This window comes from Symsagittifera roscoffensis, unplaced genomic scaffold (genome assembly GCF_963678635.1).
Source record: "Symsagittifera roscoffensis unplaced genomic scaffold, txSymRosc1.1 SCAFFOLD_871, whole genome shotgun sequence".
Lineage (NCBI taxonomy): Eukaryota > Metazoa > Xenacoelomorpha > Acoela > Convolutidae > Symsagittifera > Symsagittifera roscoffensis.
Genome location: NW_026971129.1, coordinates 1 through 16,904, shown reverse-complemented (window position 1 = coordinate 16,904; position 16,904 = coordinate 1). Strand labels below are relative to the sequence as shown.

Sequence of the window (16,904 nt, the reverse complement as noted above, 5' to 3'; positions counted from 1 at the left end):
GAAGATTTTTGCCTAATAAAATTTGTATTTGAGAGACTCGAGTTTCCAACTATTATGAGAGCATGACATCAATTGATTGTTCGGTTGTACCTGTATACCTGTAAAATATATGAATTGTCTTCACTTTTTTGAAGTTTTTTCACTGTTCAACTAGATGACTAACTTTCAAAACAATTTGTGATTGCTCAAGCAAAAATTTTTCATCTGAACTAGTATTTAGAAAGTTGATCCAATAGATTTGTCAAGAAAAGTTAATTAAAATTTTTTTAATCAGAAAAAATGAAGTTTGATTTTGTGACGGAGAATTTTTATCTAATAAAATTTCTTAGTCAGAAGCTCGAGTTCCCATCTGTTATCAGCGTATGACATCAATTGCCTGTTCGGTTGTACTTTATATGAATTGTTCTTTCTAATTTTTTTGATCTTTTTTCAATTGTTCAACCTTTTGACGTTCAAAACAATTTAAGAGTTTGTTATTGATTCACCGAAATTTAAAATGAGCTAGTACTGAGAAGATTGACTCTGAAGAGTGGTAATGAAAGTTTAATTAATAGCTTTTTAATTAGAAAACAGAAAGTTTGAATTGGTGAAGGAGGTTTTTTATCCAATAAAATTTCTTGTTAAGAAGCTTGAATTTCCATCTGTTATCAACGTATGACATCAATTGATTGTTCGGTTGAACCTGTAATTTATATGAGCTGTTTCAATTTTTTGAAAATTTTTCAGTGTTCATTCAGATGACTTTCAAAACAAATTGTGATTGTTCGAGCGAAATTTTTTCATCTGAGCTAGTATTTAGAGAGTTGACTCAGTCGAGTTGTATGGAAAGTTTAGTTAATTGCTTTTTTTAATCAGAAAATATAAATTTGTATTAGTGACGGAGGTTTATTATCTAAAAAAATTTCTTGTTGAGAAGCTCGAGTTTTCATCTGTTATCAGCGTATGACATCAATTGGTTGCTCGGTTGAACTGGTAATTTATATGAACTGTTTTCACTTTATTTGAAAATTTTTCAGTGTTCGACCAGATGACTTTCAAAACATTTAATGATTCTCAAGCAAAACTTTTTCACCTGAGCTAGTATTTAGAAAGTTGACTCAGTAGAGTTGTATTGAAAATTAAGTTAATCGCTTTTTTTAATCAGAAATTATAAGTTTGTATTAGTGACGGAGGTTTTTTATCTAATAAAATTTCTTGTTGAGAAGCTCGAGTTTCCAACTATTATGAGAGCATGACATCAATTGATTGTTCGGTTGAACTTGTAATTTATATGAACTGTTTTCACTTTATTTGAAAATTTTTCAGTGTTCAACCAGATGACTTTAAAAACAATTTGTGATTGTTCAAGCGAAACTTTTTCATCTGAGCTAGTACTTAGAAGATTGACCTAGAAGAATTGTAAGAAAAGTTTAATTTCTTAGGAAATAATTTAAAAGCGGTCATTGTTTAATCATTGACAAAAATGTATGAACTAATAAAGACGATGAGCTTGTTCCCTGCGTGAAAGCAATTGAAATTTGTTTTATTAGTTGACCAAGCAGTTTTTCCTGTTCATCAAACAGTTTGGAACTTCTAAGTGCTGATACAGATTTAAAAATCGTTTCACATGAAGAATCACAAATTGCTTGAGTTTTTACCAAAAAGGGGTGAAGAAAACACAACTTACTCTAAATATTAGAAAAAAAAACTGGGTTCTTTTGGTTTGAGAACGGCATTGTCTCCTCTGAAATCAACCAGTAATCTACATTATAGGCAATTTCAACATTTTAAAACCTAAATCTACTTCACTGGTTTCACTGAATCCTTTCTTTTGATAATTTCTTGATTTCAATAACAGCTGAGTAAAGATTTTTGACTTTTTCTTTCACTTTTTCTAAAAACTTTGATAATTTTTGCTCAAAAAACTAAAAAAAAAACGTTTTCTTATGAATATTCCTTGATTTCAATAAGAGCTGTGTAAAAGTTTTTGACTTTTTCTTTCACTTTTTCTAAAAACTTTGATAATTTTTGCTCAAAAAACTTTAAAAAAACGTATGAAACAACAATTTTACGATGTAACAAACGTATGAAACAACGACTTTTTGAGTTTAGACTGCAGCAGAAGATCTCGCTACTTGCGTGCATACGACATCCCCAAACGGTGGAAGCGGAAGATAGCTGAGCTGAGCAAAATGACAGGGGTGGTGTCCAACTACACAGAACAACGCACTATGGAAATGAGCATGTAAGATCAATTTGCACAAATAAGTTTGTTATTGATGTACAAGTGGGAAGTCGGATCAAAAGCAAACATCTTTCCTCCCTCTGGCTCCCACTTTCCCCTCCCTCCCACCTCACAAAAAAAAACAATTTTTTGGTGCATAATTAGTCCTCAGGCCAATTTTTATCACAATCAGACAATAAGAACCAAACTTTTTTCTAAATTGAGGGGACAGGGAGGTGGGCTCGTTTTCCTCCCCTCCTCCACATTAAAAAAAATGGTTCTTATTGTCTGATTGTAATAAAAATTATCATGCGGACTATTTATGAACCCCAAAATTGATGTTTATGGGAAGTGGGGGGCGAGGAGGGGAGGGGGGGGGGGGTAGTATTACACAGCACTTGAGGGAGAGCTTAACTCAGTATTATAAAATTTATATAGATAATACAACCTAATTTTCTGGTATTCTGTACAAAACTGTTCAATATGAGAAAATAACAACTTGTTAGAAATAATACCTAAAATCAGTTCAACGCTCAGCCGAAACAAGATGAGCGTTAAATCTACATGCTTCTAGTTTACACAATAGTCGTAGCAACACGATGCAAGTTAATCCCTAATGTCGAAAGTGTTTCTTTGTATTAGGTTGCTATATCTAATTATCTAATTAGGTTGCTATATTAAAAATCCTCAGGTCAAGGGGCATTAATGCTCTTGTCTAGAAACAATGGGATTGTGGGCGCGAACCAACCTTTTTTTCTCTAGAAGTAACCGCACCGGAGTTCCATGGATAATAATTGATTTTAATGGAAAATTTTTGTCTAAAATGTTTTCATTATAATCCATTATTAATGCAAACTTAGACCACGAAATCGATTATCTTTTTAAGAACACAATCCATTAAAACCCGGGGGGGGGGGGACTGACGAGATGTAAGCTGTGCGCGGGGGTTAAACTGGGGAAGGGGGTTGTTAAAAGAGGCAATGGAGTTTACGTAGTATAGAAACAGTAGAGAAATTTTAGGCAAATAAATTTTTTTTTGTGAAAAAAAAATTTATGAAACGTTATACGTAGCAACTGCACGAACAAGAAATAAGATAACTTTGAAGAAACAAAATTTGCAAAATTTGTAGTTTTTTTCAAAAAATACGTTATAATCGATTATAATCTATTATAAAGGATTATATTGATTAAACAAATATTATGATTATAATCTTTTTTGATGAATTATAACCAATTGTAATCGATTATAATGGATTATATTGATGTAAAAATACTAGGATTTCTTTTACTAATTCTTTTTTGATGGATTAAAATCCATTATCTATATAATTTTTTTTGATACTGACTAAAAAATGACAATATAATTCATTATTATCCATAGAACTTCTGTACGGGTAGCCTTGGCTTAGATTATTTTGGATAAAAAACTAAGTTAGAAATATGAAAAAATTAAAGAAAATGTCTGCTCTGTATGAAAACTAGATCAAAAGCTAAGTAACTGTCGGGATTCAGCTTTCAAAATTATTAGATGACTAGAGGGAAATTAACTGTAGGTCAATTAGAGAGAAGGGATTGCTTGGTTAATCCAATATCTACAGTGAGGTATAGAATTTTTTGATATCGTTAATATCGATCACCGAGTTTTGAGCAAGCAACCCCCCCAAGAACAATTGTCCCGAACTTTCGTCAAAATTTGGATCAAAAAGCGGCTAGGTTGCATGAAACTGCTATCATTTATGCACAACGAGAAAAAAAATACACCGACAACTTGTTGGGGTTAAATGAATAATTTTTTTCCATTTCAGGTAATAAAAAGTGTCAGATGGAACCAAAAATCAACAAGACAGCTCGTATCAGGGCGAAGCCCTGAATGTTCCGACTGCCTTTTAAGGTTTATGGAGCAGCAGTAATAACACAAAAAAATTAAATGAAAAAAAAAATAAAAAGAATTTTTTTTTTCTAAAATTTGAAATTTTTTATGAAAATCATCCCCCCACACGCCATATAAAGTACAAAAATATAGATTTCGTTCCTTGTAACAAATCAATTATGGCAATTAAGCTTCGTTGAACCAATTTGGAACGATTTATAAGACGGATTAAATCTCCGCTTACGCGTTAATAGCGTGAATTATATCGCGCGTGAATTGTAACAAATTGGTCAAAATAGCAATCTTTAAACCCTCATAACTTTACAAAAAATGATCACAGGTAAAATATCTTTTCAAATTTAAACTCAGGGCAGCAATACTTTTTGAATGATATAAAAAAATTCCGTCAAAAATGGCTAGTTAAAAAGTCGAAATTTGTCTGAAGAAAAAAAAACCCACCCCGATCACAAATATTCCGTTACTTTCGTATCGAAAGTCGGAACAATAACTGAGAACACCTATTTTGTGAAATTAAACATTGAAAGTATGAACCAAATCAATGAAGCAGTTTGAAAACTTTCCCAACATGTATAGCGTCTATTATAACGGCCAATGTGCATTTGAATGCGATTTTCATGTAAAGCTCACCAGCAGCTTAACGAGCTCAGAAATAGCGCAATCCAAGTGTTTTGTTTAAAAAGGGCATGGAGCAAAAGAACAGCATAGTTCGAGGCAGAAAGGAAAAAACTTTTGTCCTGATAGGTTGAGCTCAAATCAATTGCTTCCCCGACTTCCACAAAAGCAACAAATTGTTCACACCGGAGATGGTATTTTAATCACAGCAAATTGCCGATCAAAACAATTTGTTTAAAGAAAAATACCCTTTCTACTCTAAAAAATATCACCTCTCTAATTTCAAATATAAGTTAGTTATATCATGTTAGTTATATCAACAAATTTTGATAAAATTGTTGGGATTTAAAAGACCAACTTGGACCATGTATGCGTTTTTTGATAATTTTTCTATGATGCTCAACGAGTGATCGCAGTTTGTTTAAACGCAACAAAACTAATCCGCACAAGTTTTTTTCTCGAATTGAACTGATGAACACTAGTTAACCTCAATAAGTCCGTTAGGAGGTTAAAAAACAAGCAATTTTAAACTCTAACTTTATTGGAATAATTTTTATCCAATTCAGTTTTTTTGTTCCGACAATTGAAATTCGATATTAACTTGGTATTCGGGAGTGTTTTAGTTTCTTAAATTTTTTCCCACGAAGATATTTCTTTCTTTGTCGAGCGAATAGTTCAAATAATTCGGCTCAAAAATTTTTACCAATCATTCGAGGTTGTTTTTTGAACTTCGAAAATGCACTAACCAAATCCAATTATGTCACTTATTTTTTCTACATAGCCTAATAATCAAATTTATCTGAACATAAGGTAATTTATAGACGTTAAAGGGCAATCATAACAATCCGAGTTTTGCCTTGACAAGAGCAGCTGGTCTTGTTAAATTATAGCTTAATTTATCGTTCATTTTAAAAAAAATAATACATGAGTTTACCTTATTTTTGACCGATTAAGCATTTTATGCATTTTAAGATCAGGACGTAGGCGGATAACTATTTCCCGAAAAATGGATTCGTTATTACCCAATTTATAAATAATTCACAAAAAGCGCGATGTTGGAGTCATCGCCTACTGATTTGACCTTCATAATAGAGCAAATATGCTAATTACAAATGAAGTATAAGCCAAACAGGCTAATTATATAATCTATTGTAATACCGTTTCCATATACGAACCCAATGAAAAAACATTGACACGCAAAAATGATATTTAAAATGAAAAGTAGCTATTTGTACATTTAAATTGCTCTTTTGAGATCCTAGCCTAACTTTACTAATCCTAGACTTTAAATGTCTCAAAAACGACAGAAAACAGGTCTTGTGCAACTCTGCATTTGTATATAGAGAAATCGAGTCGAAAGTTTTTTTGATGCAAAATCAGTTGTACACAATAAGAATTTCGATTATCAAAATTTTGCTCAAGAGTTTCTGAATGCAATGAACTTTTGAAAATAAACTAAGTTAGGCAAAAAGTGAGTACAGTATGATATTTGGTTATGAATACAGATGAGTCGATGAAGAAAACTATTTGCACTTTTTTCGGAAACCGAATTTGCTCGAATTTTTGAGTTTTTCTAAAATTGAAGGGACCTCACGAGTAAAAATGGCGAAAACTATTGAATATTAATTATGACAACTCAGTTTTTACAAAAGTTTCCAAGTAGCACAGAAGCCTTGGAAAAAGAGGATTTTGCTTAAAAGACCTCGAATTATACATTCCGTCGTACGAAAAGTTTCAGCTTCTATCAAATGGTCTACAGCCGGGAGTTTTTGTTTCCGGCAGTTTTCTAATTTCAAACTTCCTTTAACTATTTCGGAAAAACGAGTTTTATACAGTTTCGAAAACGAAGTAATTTTTTCCATTTGGGAGATTTGGTTTCAAAAAGTTATCTAAAATAAAGCAAACACACTGTTTCATTACGTAAACTAAACAGATTAATTTAAAAAAATATATAATTAAGGTCTTTAACTTTTGACTAATAAAGACTTATAAAGGTCAATGAAGACGATAATTTTGTTGTTTCAATTTGAGAAGGTATAAAAAGTATTGATTGACATTTTCATGACTGCCATCAGCCATTACGTATCCTGTTTGCGTTTTTCAGGCCAATAAGTTCAAAAAGTATAGAAAGTAAACAAGGATAGCTGAGCTAACAAAAACTAAGAAACAAAAAACTGATGTCTACTTTGCTCATCAAAATTTGGATGTTTTTGTGCAAAATTTTATATGTGACAGGTTCAAGATATGTGAATTTTAAACCACCCCCTTTGTTTTATTTGCTTGGCTCGCATAATTTAAATATATTTGACAACTGTGGAATTAGTTTTATTTAAAGGATGAGATTCGATGAAATCTGAAGACACCACAGTACTGGATATAGGCAGATAACTGGCCTTTTGGGCGCTCCTCCAAGATGAAATTTACTAATTTAATCAGTTGTATAAATCGAGTCTGTTCTCTTCATGAAAACAAATTCATTATGATCGTTATGGTCTTTTCTGTAATTCATAGTTTTGCTATTTTGAAAAATGGAATATAGTTCTTGGTTGTGATTGGACGATGGAAACTTGGAGCTTAATTGCAAAACATATCAGCGCATTCAACGTTTTGGTCATTTTGGGCCGCATAACAAAGAAAGAAAGAAAGAATTTATTTCTCCCAAATCAAGTTTTTTCACAACATCGTCACAAACATTATAAAGAACCAAAATGACCAAGGAGAGAATAGACGAATGGCTAAATAAATACCCACTGAAAGTCTACCCTGAATATAACAGAAAAGACGGGATTGTTATTATGAAGAGAATGGTTATGATGATTAGGATGGTGGTTTAGGAAGTTGCAGATGCCCCGTCACATCTATGTCCTGGCTCCCCCCAACCGACTGGTGAGTGAGTTGTGGAGGAGGAGTGCGAGGCAGAGACACAGTGGGTGGAACAGTGCCGACAGCCAGCTGCACAAGTCCCTCTCCATCGCCACCAACGACATGGACGAGAAAGAACTCAGGGGTAAGTGTAGCAGCAGGGGCCCATTTAGGGGGGGGGGGGGGGGTAGAGACGAGAAAGAACTCAGGGGTAAGCGTAGGAGTAGGGGCCCATTTAGGGGGGGGGGGAGACGAGAAAGAACTCAGGGGTAAGCGTAGGAGTAGGGGCCCATTTAGGGGGGGGGACGAGAAAGAACTCAGGGGTAAGCGTAGGAGTAGGGGCGCATCAACCAGCCAAAAAATGCGTAAGTGTTATACAGATGATAGGCCAACAAGCCGAAGCGCTAGCCAGCTGAAAAATAATATTGTAATGCAACGTAACAATAGATTGCCGCTGTTGTTATGCAATTGTTACGTAATTCTGATGTATTCAACGAAGTTCTGATGTAATTTCGGCTTCAAGGTATGACGGTTTGTTGAAAAACTGCGGTTACCTGGGTTGACCTCCATACACCGAAAATGCTTATCATACAATTCCATAGATCAAGTGTGTGGAAAAAAGCTTGTCATACAATTTTCATACAATTTCGAAAAATGGTTCAAAAAGTATGAACTAATTTCTGCGGCTGTTTGATTCAAATAAAACAGTCTGGTGATAAAAAACCGAGATTTTCGTTTTTTGAAAAAAAATGCTTATCATACATTTCCCATATATTGAAAATGCATGACTGGCATTTTTTTGATGACGACACAAAAATTTTACCAAGTAATTTCAAATTTGCCCCAAAAATTTTTTTGTTTGTTTTTTTATTCAACCGCAAATCGAATGTCGTACGCAAACAAACATTTTTCATTTAAAAAAAAAAATTGTATGCAAAACTTATTTTTTTGAGTGCATAACGTAGTCCTGGATACGATAAGGTTGGTTTTTTCTTTTTCGCTTTATAATTTTTTATCAAAAACGCTGAAAACTCCTATTTCTTTTGTATGGCGTGTTTATGTATGCCTTGATCAATGTCTGATAATTTAAAAATTTAAATTTTTTAAAATAACCATCGGTGAAAATATTTGCCAAAGTTTAAAAGTTGGTACTTCCCTTATATCATTTGTGAAAGACAGCTCTAAGACAATTCAGGCCGTTTCTTATGCATTTTAATGCGATACCGTCCAATCTTTAGTGCTTTGAGTAAACCAAGGAGTAAACCAATTAAATTAAGAAACAAAAAATCAACATTTTGGTTTATGTAAAGACACCTATCATGCAATTTTCATGAATAGAAAATGTTTATCATAGAGATTTCGTAGAATTTTCTGTACGTATGAAATTGTATGAAATTGAATGACAAGAGATTTTTCATATATGGAAATTGTATGATAAAAAATTTTGGTCAACCCGGGTATATAATAGCTATGCAACAATTACGAAAGTTGTGCAGATTTCATTCACATGATGTACATTTTCTGCACGTTTTTTTACTCCGCGCATTTTCGGTTGGTTTATAATTCGGCTGGTTTTTTAACAAAAATATGACACGATTTTCGATAATATCCGCACTGACAAAAAAAGATTAGATTGATTGTATGTCGATAAAATTGAGATCAATTTTAGCAGGAAAAATTTATGCAGATTAAATAGAAAAAGTTCAAATTCAAATTGGTGTTAAAGCTCAATCCCAGATAGAAAAATTGATCCAAATCAATTTTTAACGATTTTAAAACCATTTTTTTCCAGTATTTACTTGTTTTTGGTTTTAGGGGGTTAAAACGGATTAAAATCGATTTGGATCAATTTTTCTGTTCAATTTTTTCATCATTATTGATTTGTTGCATTTACTCATTGCCATTCAATTTTAAATTTACATCCATAGCGTCTGCTAGTATAATAAAAAGAACAAACAGTTTTTAAAAATCAATTTTTTTTCCAATTCGGAATGATTTAATTATCCACTTACGCTTACATTGATAATTTGCTATGAGGTCTTTGCGTTTTTTGAACTCAAATTTGGATTTATTTTGATCAATTTCTCGATTTTTCTACAAAATTTTTTTTTGCTCAAAATCTTGCTTACATTGAGTAAATTCTATGATGCTATAGAATATTTTTGTGCAAAAAATCTGACTGGCATCGACCGCTTTTTTGATTCGTTACATTGATCCGAAAACACTTTTGTGAGAGCGGGTAATTTAAGCCATAGTGCAAACATTCGATTGGTCAAACATCCGAAAAAAGTACGAAAAAGATCCGCAAATCTAAAGGAAAAGTCGGCGAAGAGTTCGAATCTCCTTAAAAATTTCCCCCAACAGTACCTAATAAAAAATATCTAATCCAACCACCCCCCCCCCCCCCCCCCCCCTCGTTTTCATTTTGCAGTAGGGAGTAGTTGAAGAGATCTAAGCGTTCAATTTTTAAGCTACTTGTGTTTTGTTTGTTGTTTCAGAGATGGATAGTCGACAGACAGCGGCTGACCTGCTCTACGCTCAGAGAAGCGACTACTTCAAGCTATCTACCCCCTTCGCCGACCTCATCGACTTCGGTACTATAGACAGAGAGGCTCTCGGGTCTTTTTACTTTTTCCTCTCGAAAATGTAATTCAAAAACTCTAAAAGCAGAGAACCACATGCTCAAATCTGATTGGTTGAAAGTTAAACCAACAGTTGCGCGTAGCTCGAGCAAAACGCACAGTTAGAAGATGATTCGCTGTTAAGCTATTTTGGGCGGAATAACGGAAACAACACATCACTTTTATTCAAGTTGTGTTTTGAGTTTGATTCTGGTTTTTCAAGATGTGACTTTCAGAACGAAAATTGACCTATGTGAACAATATCCCACTGAAAAGACCAAGTGAACAATCGCCCCCTATCATTAAATGGCAAATCAAGCCGTAAGGCCCGTGTGTACTGTGCTCAAATCTGATTGGCTGAAAAGCCTTACTTCAAAACCTTTTAATCTCGAATGAGTTTTTTAATCTCGAGTTTTCTGAATGGTGGCATGTCACGGAGCCGAATACACGGATAGCCGAAAGATAAAATCGTTCCCGGATAGCCGAAAAATAAATATGTTCCCGGATAGCCGAAGTGTTTTGTTCGCGGATAGCCGAAATCTTTTTAGTCCAGTTAGCCAAAAAAATTCGAATCGATCCACACCAAAAATTATTTGCTTAAAATATTAAAATATAATAAGTTTTTCCCATTTTAGCCCCCCCCTCTCACGTAATTTATAGACCTTCAGAATGGAAATATTTTAAGATGGGGGAAAAGGATCGCTTTAAAAAACTAAAAAATATCGAGATTTTTTTGAGGTCGGCTAAACTTGAGCAAACCCTTAACTCTATAAAGCGAACCCTTAACTCTGTAACTCTTTGAACGAACCTTTGCGACGGATGCAAGTATTTACAAAAAATTGGCAAAAAGTTGAGGTTTTGATCACTTTTTTGGGGCATGCTCCCTGCGTTCATCTCAAGACACTTATTCAGTTTTGCTCTTATTTGCTAAGTTTTTGGAAAAGATCTTTGTTTCCTGATAATCAAAAATAATTTTTTACTGGATAGCCGAAAAAAATTTTGTTCCCGAATAACCGAAAATAAATTTTGTTCCCGGATAGCCGAAAAAAAATATTGCGTTATCATAGTAGTGTCGCACTTCTATTGCTTTCTGATTCCATGAAAACAAAGCTATTACGCATAAAAATTGTTTTGAGTCAATTAAATTTTTGTTAGCTAGCGCCGTAAAAAAAAACAAGATAGTTTAATCGTTCAAATAAAAGTTGTTTAAACTTTGTGACGAATTTGCCTTTTTTAGTCAATTTTTGTTTTGTTACTAATTACCTTAACGAGAAATTTTCAGTTTTTTCGGCTAGCCGGGAATGCAGCTCTGTGGGTACGCACCTTCTTGAGACGTCCTAATGGTCATCAAGATGAGACGTCCCAAGGGGACAGTACAACAGTGCCGAAGTACAACAGTGCCGAAAATGAAAAACTGTTCAACAGTGCCGAAAGTTGATGATTTTCGGCACTGTTGAACAAAAAAATTATTTTCGACATTGTTGTACCTCGGAATTGTTGCGCTGCCCTTAGCAAGTCGCTAAACAGTGCCGAAGTACAAGAGTGCTGAACATAAATTTTTTTGTTCAACAGTGCCGAAAATCATCAATTTTCGGCACTGTTGAATACGTTTTCATTTTCGGCACTGTTGTACTTCGGTACTGTTGAACGCCCCCGTCCTAAGTGTCGGGGAGGTTCTCATGCTTGACGGGCCGACCGAATGCTTGAAAAATTTCAACCAATCAGAATCACTAAGCGCTTCTATTGGCTTAATGCCTTTCTCACAAAACCGAAGTCAATATTAACAGAAAATGTATTAAATCAGTAGAAAATAATCAAAAATATTACAAATTGCGGGCTACAACCGCAATACTATTCAGATAATCATCAAAATTGTTGAGGTCAAAATCATAAGAGTTTTTCAGTCTAGAAAACTCATCTGGTTGTTATCTAATCGGTCAATATTAACACTAATGGCCTGGATTTATATTCTTAATTTGAGATTTTCGCGATTTAGTTTGAGATTTTGAATACTCAATTCCAATTGGCTGAACGTAAGCTAAAATTAATTTCAAGCAAGCATTCGGTCCGGGGAGGGTTCTCATGCTTGATGGACCGAATGCTTGAAAAATTTCAACCAATCAAAATCGCTAAGCGTCTATTGGCTAAATGCCTTTCTCTCCAAAATCGAAATCAATATAAACAGAAAATGTATTAAGTCAGTAGAAAATAATCAAAAATTTTAAAAATTGCGGGTTACAATCGCATTGCTATTGAGATAATCATCAAGATTAACGAGTTCAAAATCATAAGAACATTTCAGTCTAGAAAACTCAACTGCTTATTATCTAATCGGTCAATATTAACACTAATGGCCTGGATTTATATTCTTACTTTGAGGTTTTCGCGATTTACTTTGAGATACTGAAAACTCAATTCTGATTGACTGAAAGTAAGCTAAAATTGATTTCAAGCATTCGGTCCATCAAGCATGAGGGACGCCACACTAAGCGTCATCAAGATGAGACGTCCTAAGTGTCATCATCTTGCATTTGAAAGCTTGATGATGACACTGGAATCTGATTGGCTGAAATTAGTGGTGGAATCCATCATGCGCGAAGGAACGAATGCGCGAAAATAAAAATCAGCCAATCAGATTTCAGTAATCTAAAATTTGGAAAGAAAGTAAACATTTCCAGGTACTGGAGTATTGATACTGGCCGAATATAAAAACGGCAGAAAAATGCAAAATTTTTAAATTGCCATTGACCTCTGCAAAATGGGGGCAAATTTTTACATTTCAGGGGTTTCGTAATGAAAGAAGCAAACTTTTGCTTCATTTAATTCATTTTAACTGAATGGCAATTGTTTCTTTTCAAAAATTGACTTTTGGCTAATTTTGTCTTCGGTCATTGGCCCACAAGTTTTTTCGCCCATTTAGTCCTTCGCGCATGAGAATAGCCCCCAAAATTAGTATCAGCGCAAAGAAATTTAATCGTGGTCAATGAAAACAGAAAATCAATTAAGAGTTTGATATTTTGAGCCGTATAATACAAACGACCCAACTTTTCTTTCGTTTTGTGCAGAGAGACAAGTAGCTTTGGAGTCGGTGGATGAAGTGAACGGCAGCAATGGCAGCAGGTGGGCGAAGGGTGGGGGGCGACTACGGGATATAGTCATGGCCAGGATCCACCAGTTGTCAAGGAGAGCCACTCTTAATCTTCCCCCTCTGGGACGAACCATAGGGAGAAGCACAGGAGGGGCAGGTGGCCGACTGCAACGTGGCAGACAACTGGCAGAACTCACCCGCTCAGACTCGTTTTCAGTTGAAAGTAATTTCTTCACATTTATTTTAAATCTTGTCAAAAGATTAAAACTTGAAGGTAAATCCGAGAAGTCCTAAGTTGCAAAATTTTTCAGAAAAATTTTCCACTGAGATGTCTGAGATGCAATTGAGAATTTTAAAAAAATTATCCAGCGCAAAGAAAAAATGCTGGAAATTTTTTTGCTTTTTAAACTAACCAGAGGAAAGAGTGAAATCGCAGTATTTTATGTGGTATCATAATTTTTACCTTAATTTTTTAAACTCGAAAATGCTCAAATTAAAAAAAAATCAGTGAACATTTTTTGTGTTTTTGCTAAGATTTTGCAGAGATGACTGATGCTGAAGTTTTAGCCTTCGCGTAACATTCTGTTACCTACAAAAACACAAAGTTCCACATTTGAAACTTAATGAGCAAGGTGTGGTGGGGGGGGGGGGGGTTGGCAGTTGAGGGACTACGATTTGAGAATATGAGCGATTTTTTTCTGCAGAATGACACATGTGTGTTTGTTGTAGACACGTGTATGCAGCTGTTGGTGAATGAACTGCAACCTGAAGGCTATTGGCGGCTGGACGAGAGCTTCGCCGAGGCTCTGGACCTCAGTTTGGATGACCTCATACGCTCCTCGCCTATCGTGGCCCTGCCTATTCCCAAGGAGTGCAACTGCGCCAAGGACATCACAATCATGGTCGAGGACCTTACAGGTAGACATTATGACCCGGGTTAAATAGCCAGGGGATTACCTTGGACTTGGACTTCCTGCCAGGAACTTAAAGAGTCCTGGGCAGTCCAGGTCTTCCTAGCGGAGCCATCCATGAACCCTGCCAGGTTTTATAAGATATGCTTTTGAAAAACCTTAAAAAAACACGGTTAAAAACGCGTTTTAATTTTTAGCATCATTATTGGATTTTCACCCAATCATCTTGCATTCGAAGATGACACATTTTTATGCGTGGCAAACTTGTATAGGGCTGTTTTGGCTTTTCTGAGTATAGCCCCCCATCAGCCTTGTAAAAAAATTTGCTGGCAGGGGCAGTGGTGTATCTAGGGTTTTCATGAGGGGTGGGGGGGGGGGGGGGGTTTGGGGGTTCGAAAATATATCAACCTTTTTTAGGTCGACCAAATAGTCAGTAAAAAGACCAGGGGCGGATCTAGGATTTTCTCGAGGTGGGGGGGGGGGACGGATTTTCAAAAAATTTTCCAAAATTTTGACGACCTTTTTTTTTTAGGTCGACCAAATTGATTTTCGAGGCTCTCCCAAAGCACTGTTTTGCCCCTATTTTGGCAAAATTTTCTGCGCCGCAGGTAAATTTTTGAAAAAGCAGTCAAACAAGCCGTTTTTGGGCACTTTTTGAAAAATGTTGACGAAAAAATCGCGTTTTTTTTTGGCGCGCGCTCCCCATCAAAGTTAGTATAAATTGGCACCCAAGGCGCCTTTAGAAAAATTTTAGGGTTGGTCGGCCAAAAATGGATTCCTGAAAAAGTATCAAAGGGGAGACCCTTTGGGTCGGCAGGGGGTCGAATCCCTGATGGGGGGGGGGCGTTGAAGGCGTCCGCCTGACGCCCCCCCCCCCCTAAATCCGCCCCTAAAAAAGACCCAATTTGGATCAAATTTTTTGCGCAAAATTCGGAAAAAAAACAGGCCAAAAAAGGCGTTTTAAGCACTTTTTGGAAAATTTGGACCTTGCGTTTTTTTTGGCGCTAGCTCCTTCCTCAAAATTAGTATATTTAAGGCACCTTTAGAAAAATTTTAGGGTCAGTCAGCCAAAAGAGGATAACTCAAAATAGTACAAAGGGTTACCCTTTGGGTGGGCAGAGGGTCGTATACCCCAACCCCCAGCACCCGCTGGACTTAAAAGTGAAAATATTAATTAAAAGCTTATATAAACCTACTAAAAAAGCTATTTACCCCGTATAATTTTGAGCAGCTCAAATTTTCTTTTATACATGATGTGGCTTAATTTAATTTGTAAAGATCTTCTTTAACGGGGCGACCTTAAAGGTTCCTCATGGTCGGGTTGAATTTGATTCTTGTGACCATTTTATTACCTGCTGTCGATTATAGCTACTCATAATCAATGGATCACTGATTCAATCGTTAAACTAATTTAAGCGCAAAAGAACAACAAAGTATGTTTTCAATATCATGATTGTGTTCCAGAAAGTCCCCCCGAGTGCAGACCAGCAGATCACCGAGGGGGGTACTGTACTGTTAGCGGGATGATGAGTCATCATCACGACAGTTTGGGTACCCATATGGGGTTGGGTGCGGCCGTTGTTGCACTGGGAGCGGCTGCGGGCAAGAGGCGCTTGTCTCTGAAGTTCCGGAAGAACTTAGTCCGGCAGCTTAAGGTAGGGGAGCAGGATCCGACGGGAACTGGTTTGGGCGACAGCTGCGAGCACCAACACTCGTCATACGAATTAGATGACATCCATTACATTTCAGAAAGCGACAATAATAGTGAGTGGTTTGGTAGCATTAATGCTGCCGAAAAAACTTCGATATTTAGGGGGGAGGTGGCAGGTTTTAAAAAACCAGAATTGTTTTGTAAGTAAAGTGCTGTAGGCTTTCGGTTCATTTTCAATGAATTAAAATTAAGGCTCAATTTTTTCGAAAAAAAAAGTTTTTCTCTGGCGTTTTGTTAAATCTCAAAATATAAAATTGGTCAAAAAAATTTCTATAATTTTTTTTCCTGAAAAACCATCAATCACTCACACAAAACCATCAATCAATCATCTATGACAACTTAAAAAAGAGTCGGTTGCAAAAATCTGAAACGCCACTGTTATTTGGCGGCGGAGCGCAATCAAATCTTCAGCAACTCGAGACCTTGGCCATCCAAAAGGCCCTTATTTGGACTTCTTAGAATACTTCTATTTCCCGCCAAGCAACTTGAAAAAGGCACTAAAATTACCTTCGGCGATAATTTGAACTATTTCCTTTACATTAATAGTTTTTTTTTATTTCTTGCAATATTAATTCTAGAGTGAATTAAGGTGGGAATTTGAGTTTTAGTTGAAGTCTATCAATTGTGTGGTAGAAAATAAAAATGTCAACTTTGTTTCGAATTGATAAACTTGTAGTTTGTTGCCTCTGGAGGACACAGGTGAATTAAAGTGAAACTCTTAATTTATGTCTATATAGAAATAATACATTTCAATATAGGACTAACTTAACTAGAAAAATAGTTTTCTTTTTTTTGATAGAAGATCTTTTGTCTTTCTCAAAATGGAGTAACTTATAAATAGATATTTTTTGAATATCAATATTTTAGTCGATGAGGACGGAATTCCAGACACTATAGAAGAGGAAGCGGAAGACGAGAAGAGTGAAGGCAAAGGAAGTTCCGACAACAACTTCCTCGCAGTTAGCGACCCCCATTCAACGCAAAACCGCAGCAGCCAATCAGAAG

The 16,904-nt window shown here is 35.5% G+C and overlaps 1 protein-coding gene across 1 annotated transcript; it reads left to right on the top strand.

Moving 5' to 3' along the window:
• Positions 1–2,091: 2,091 nt before the first annotated feature.
• Positions 2,092–16,889, top strand: LOC134856173 (uncharacterized; the record flags this gene model as incomplete). Its single annotated transcript, XM_063872537.1, is given in 7 exon segments — positions 2,092–2,224; positions 7,541–7,713; positions 10,067–10,162; positions 13,255–13,500; positions 14,007–14,195; positions 15,653–15,952; positions 16,767–16,889. Coding segments are annotated over 7 exon segments (1,180 nt in total), but the record flags the coding sequence as incomplete, so codon positions are not given.
• Positions 16,890–16,904: the final 15 nt, after the last annotated feature.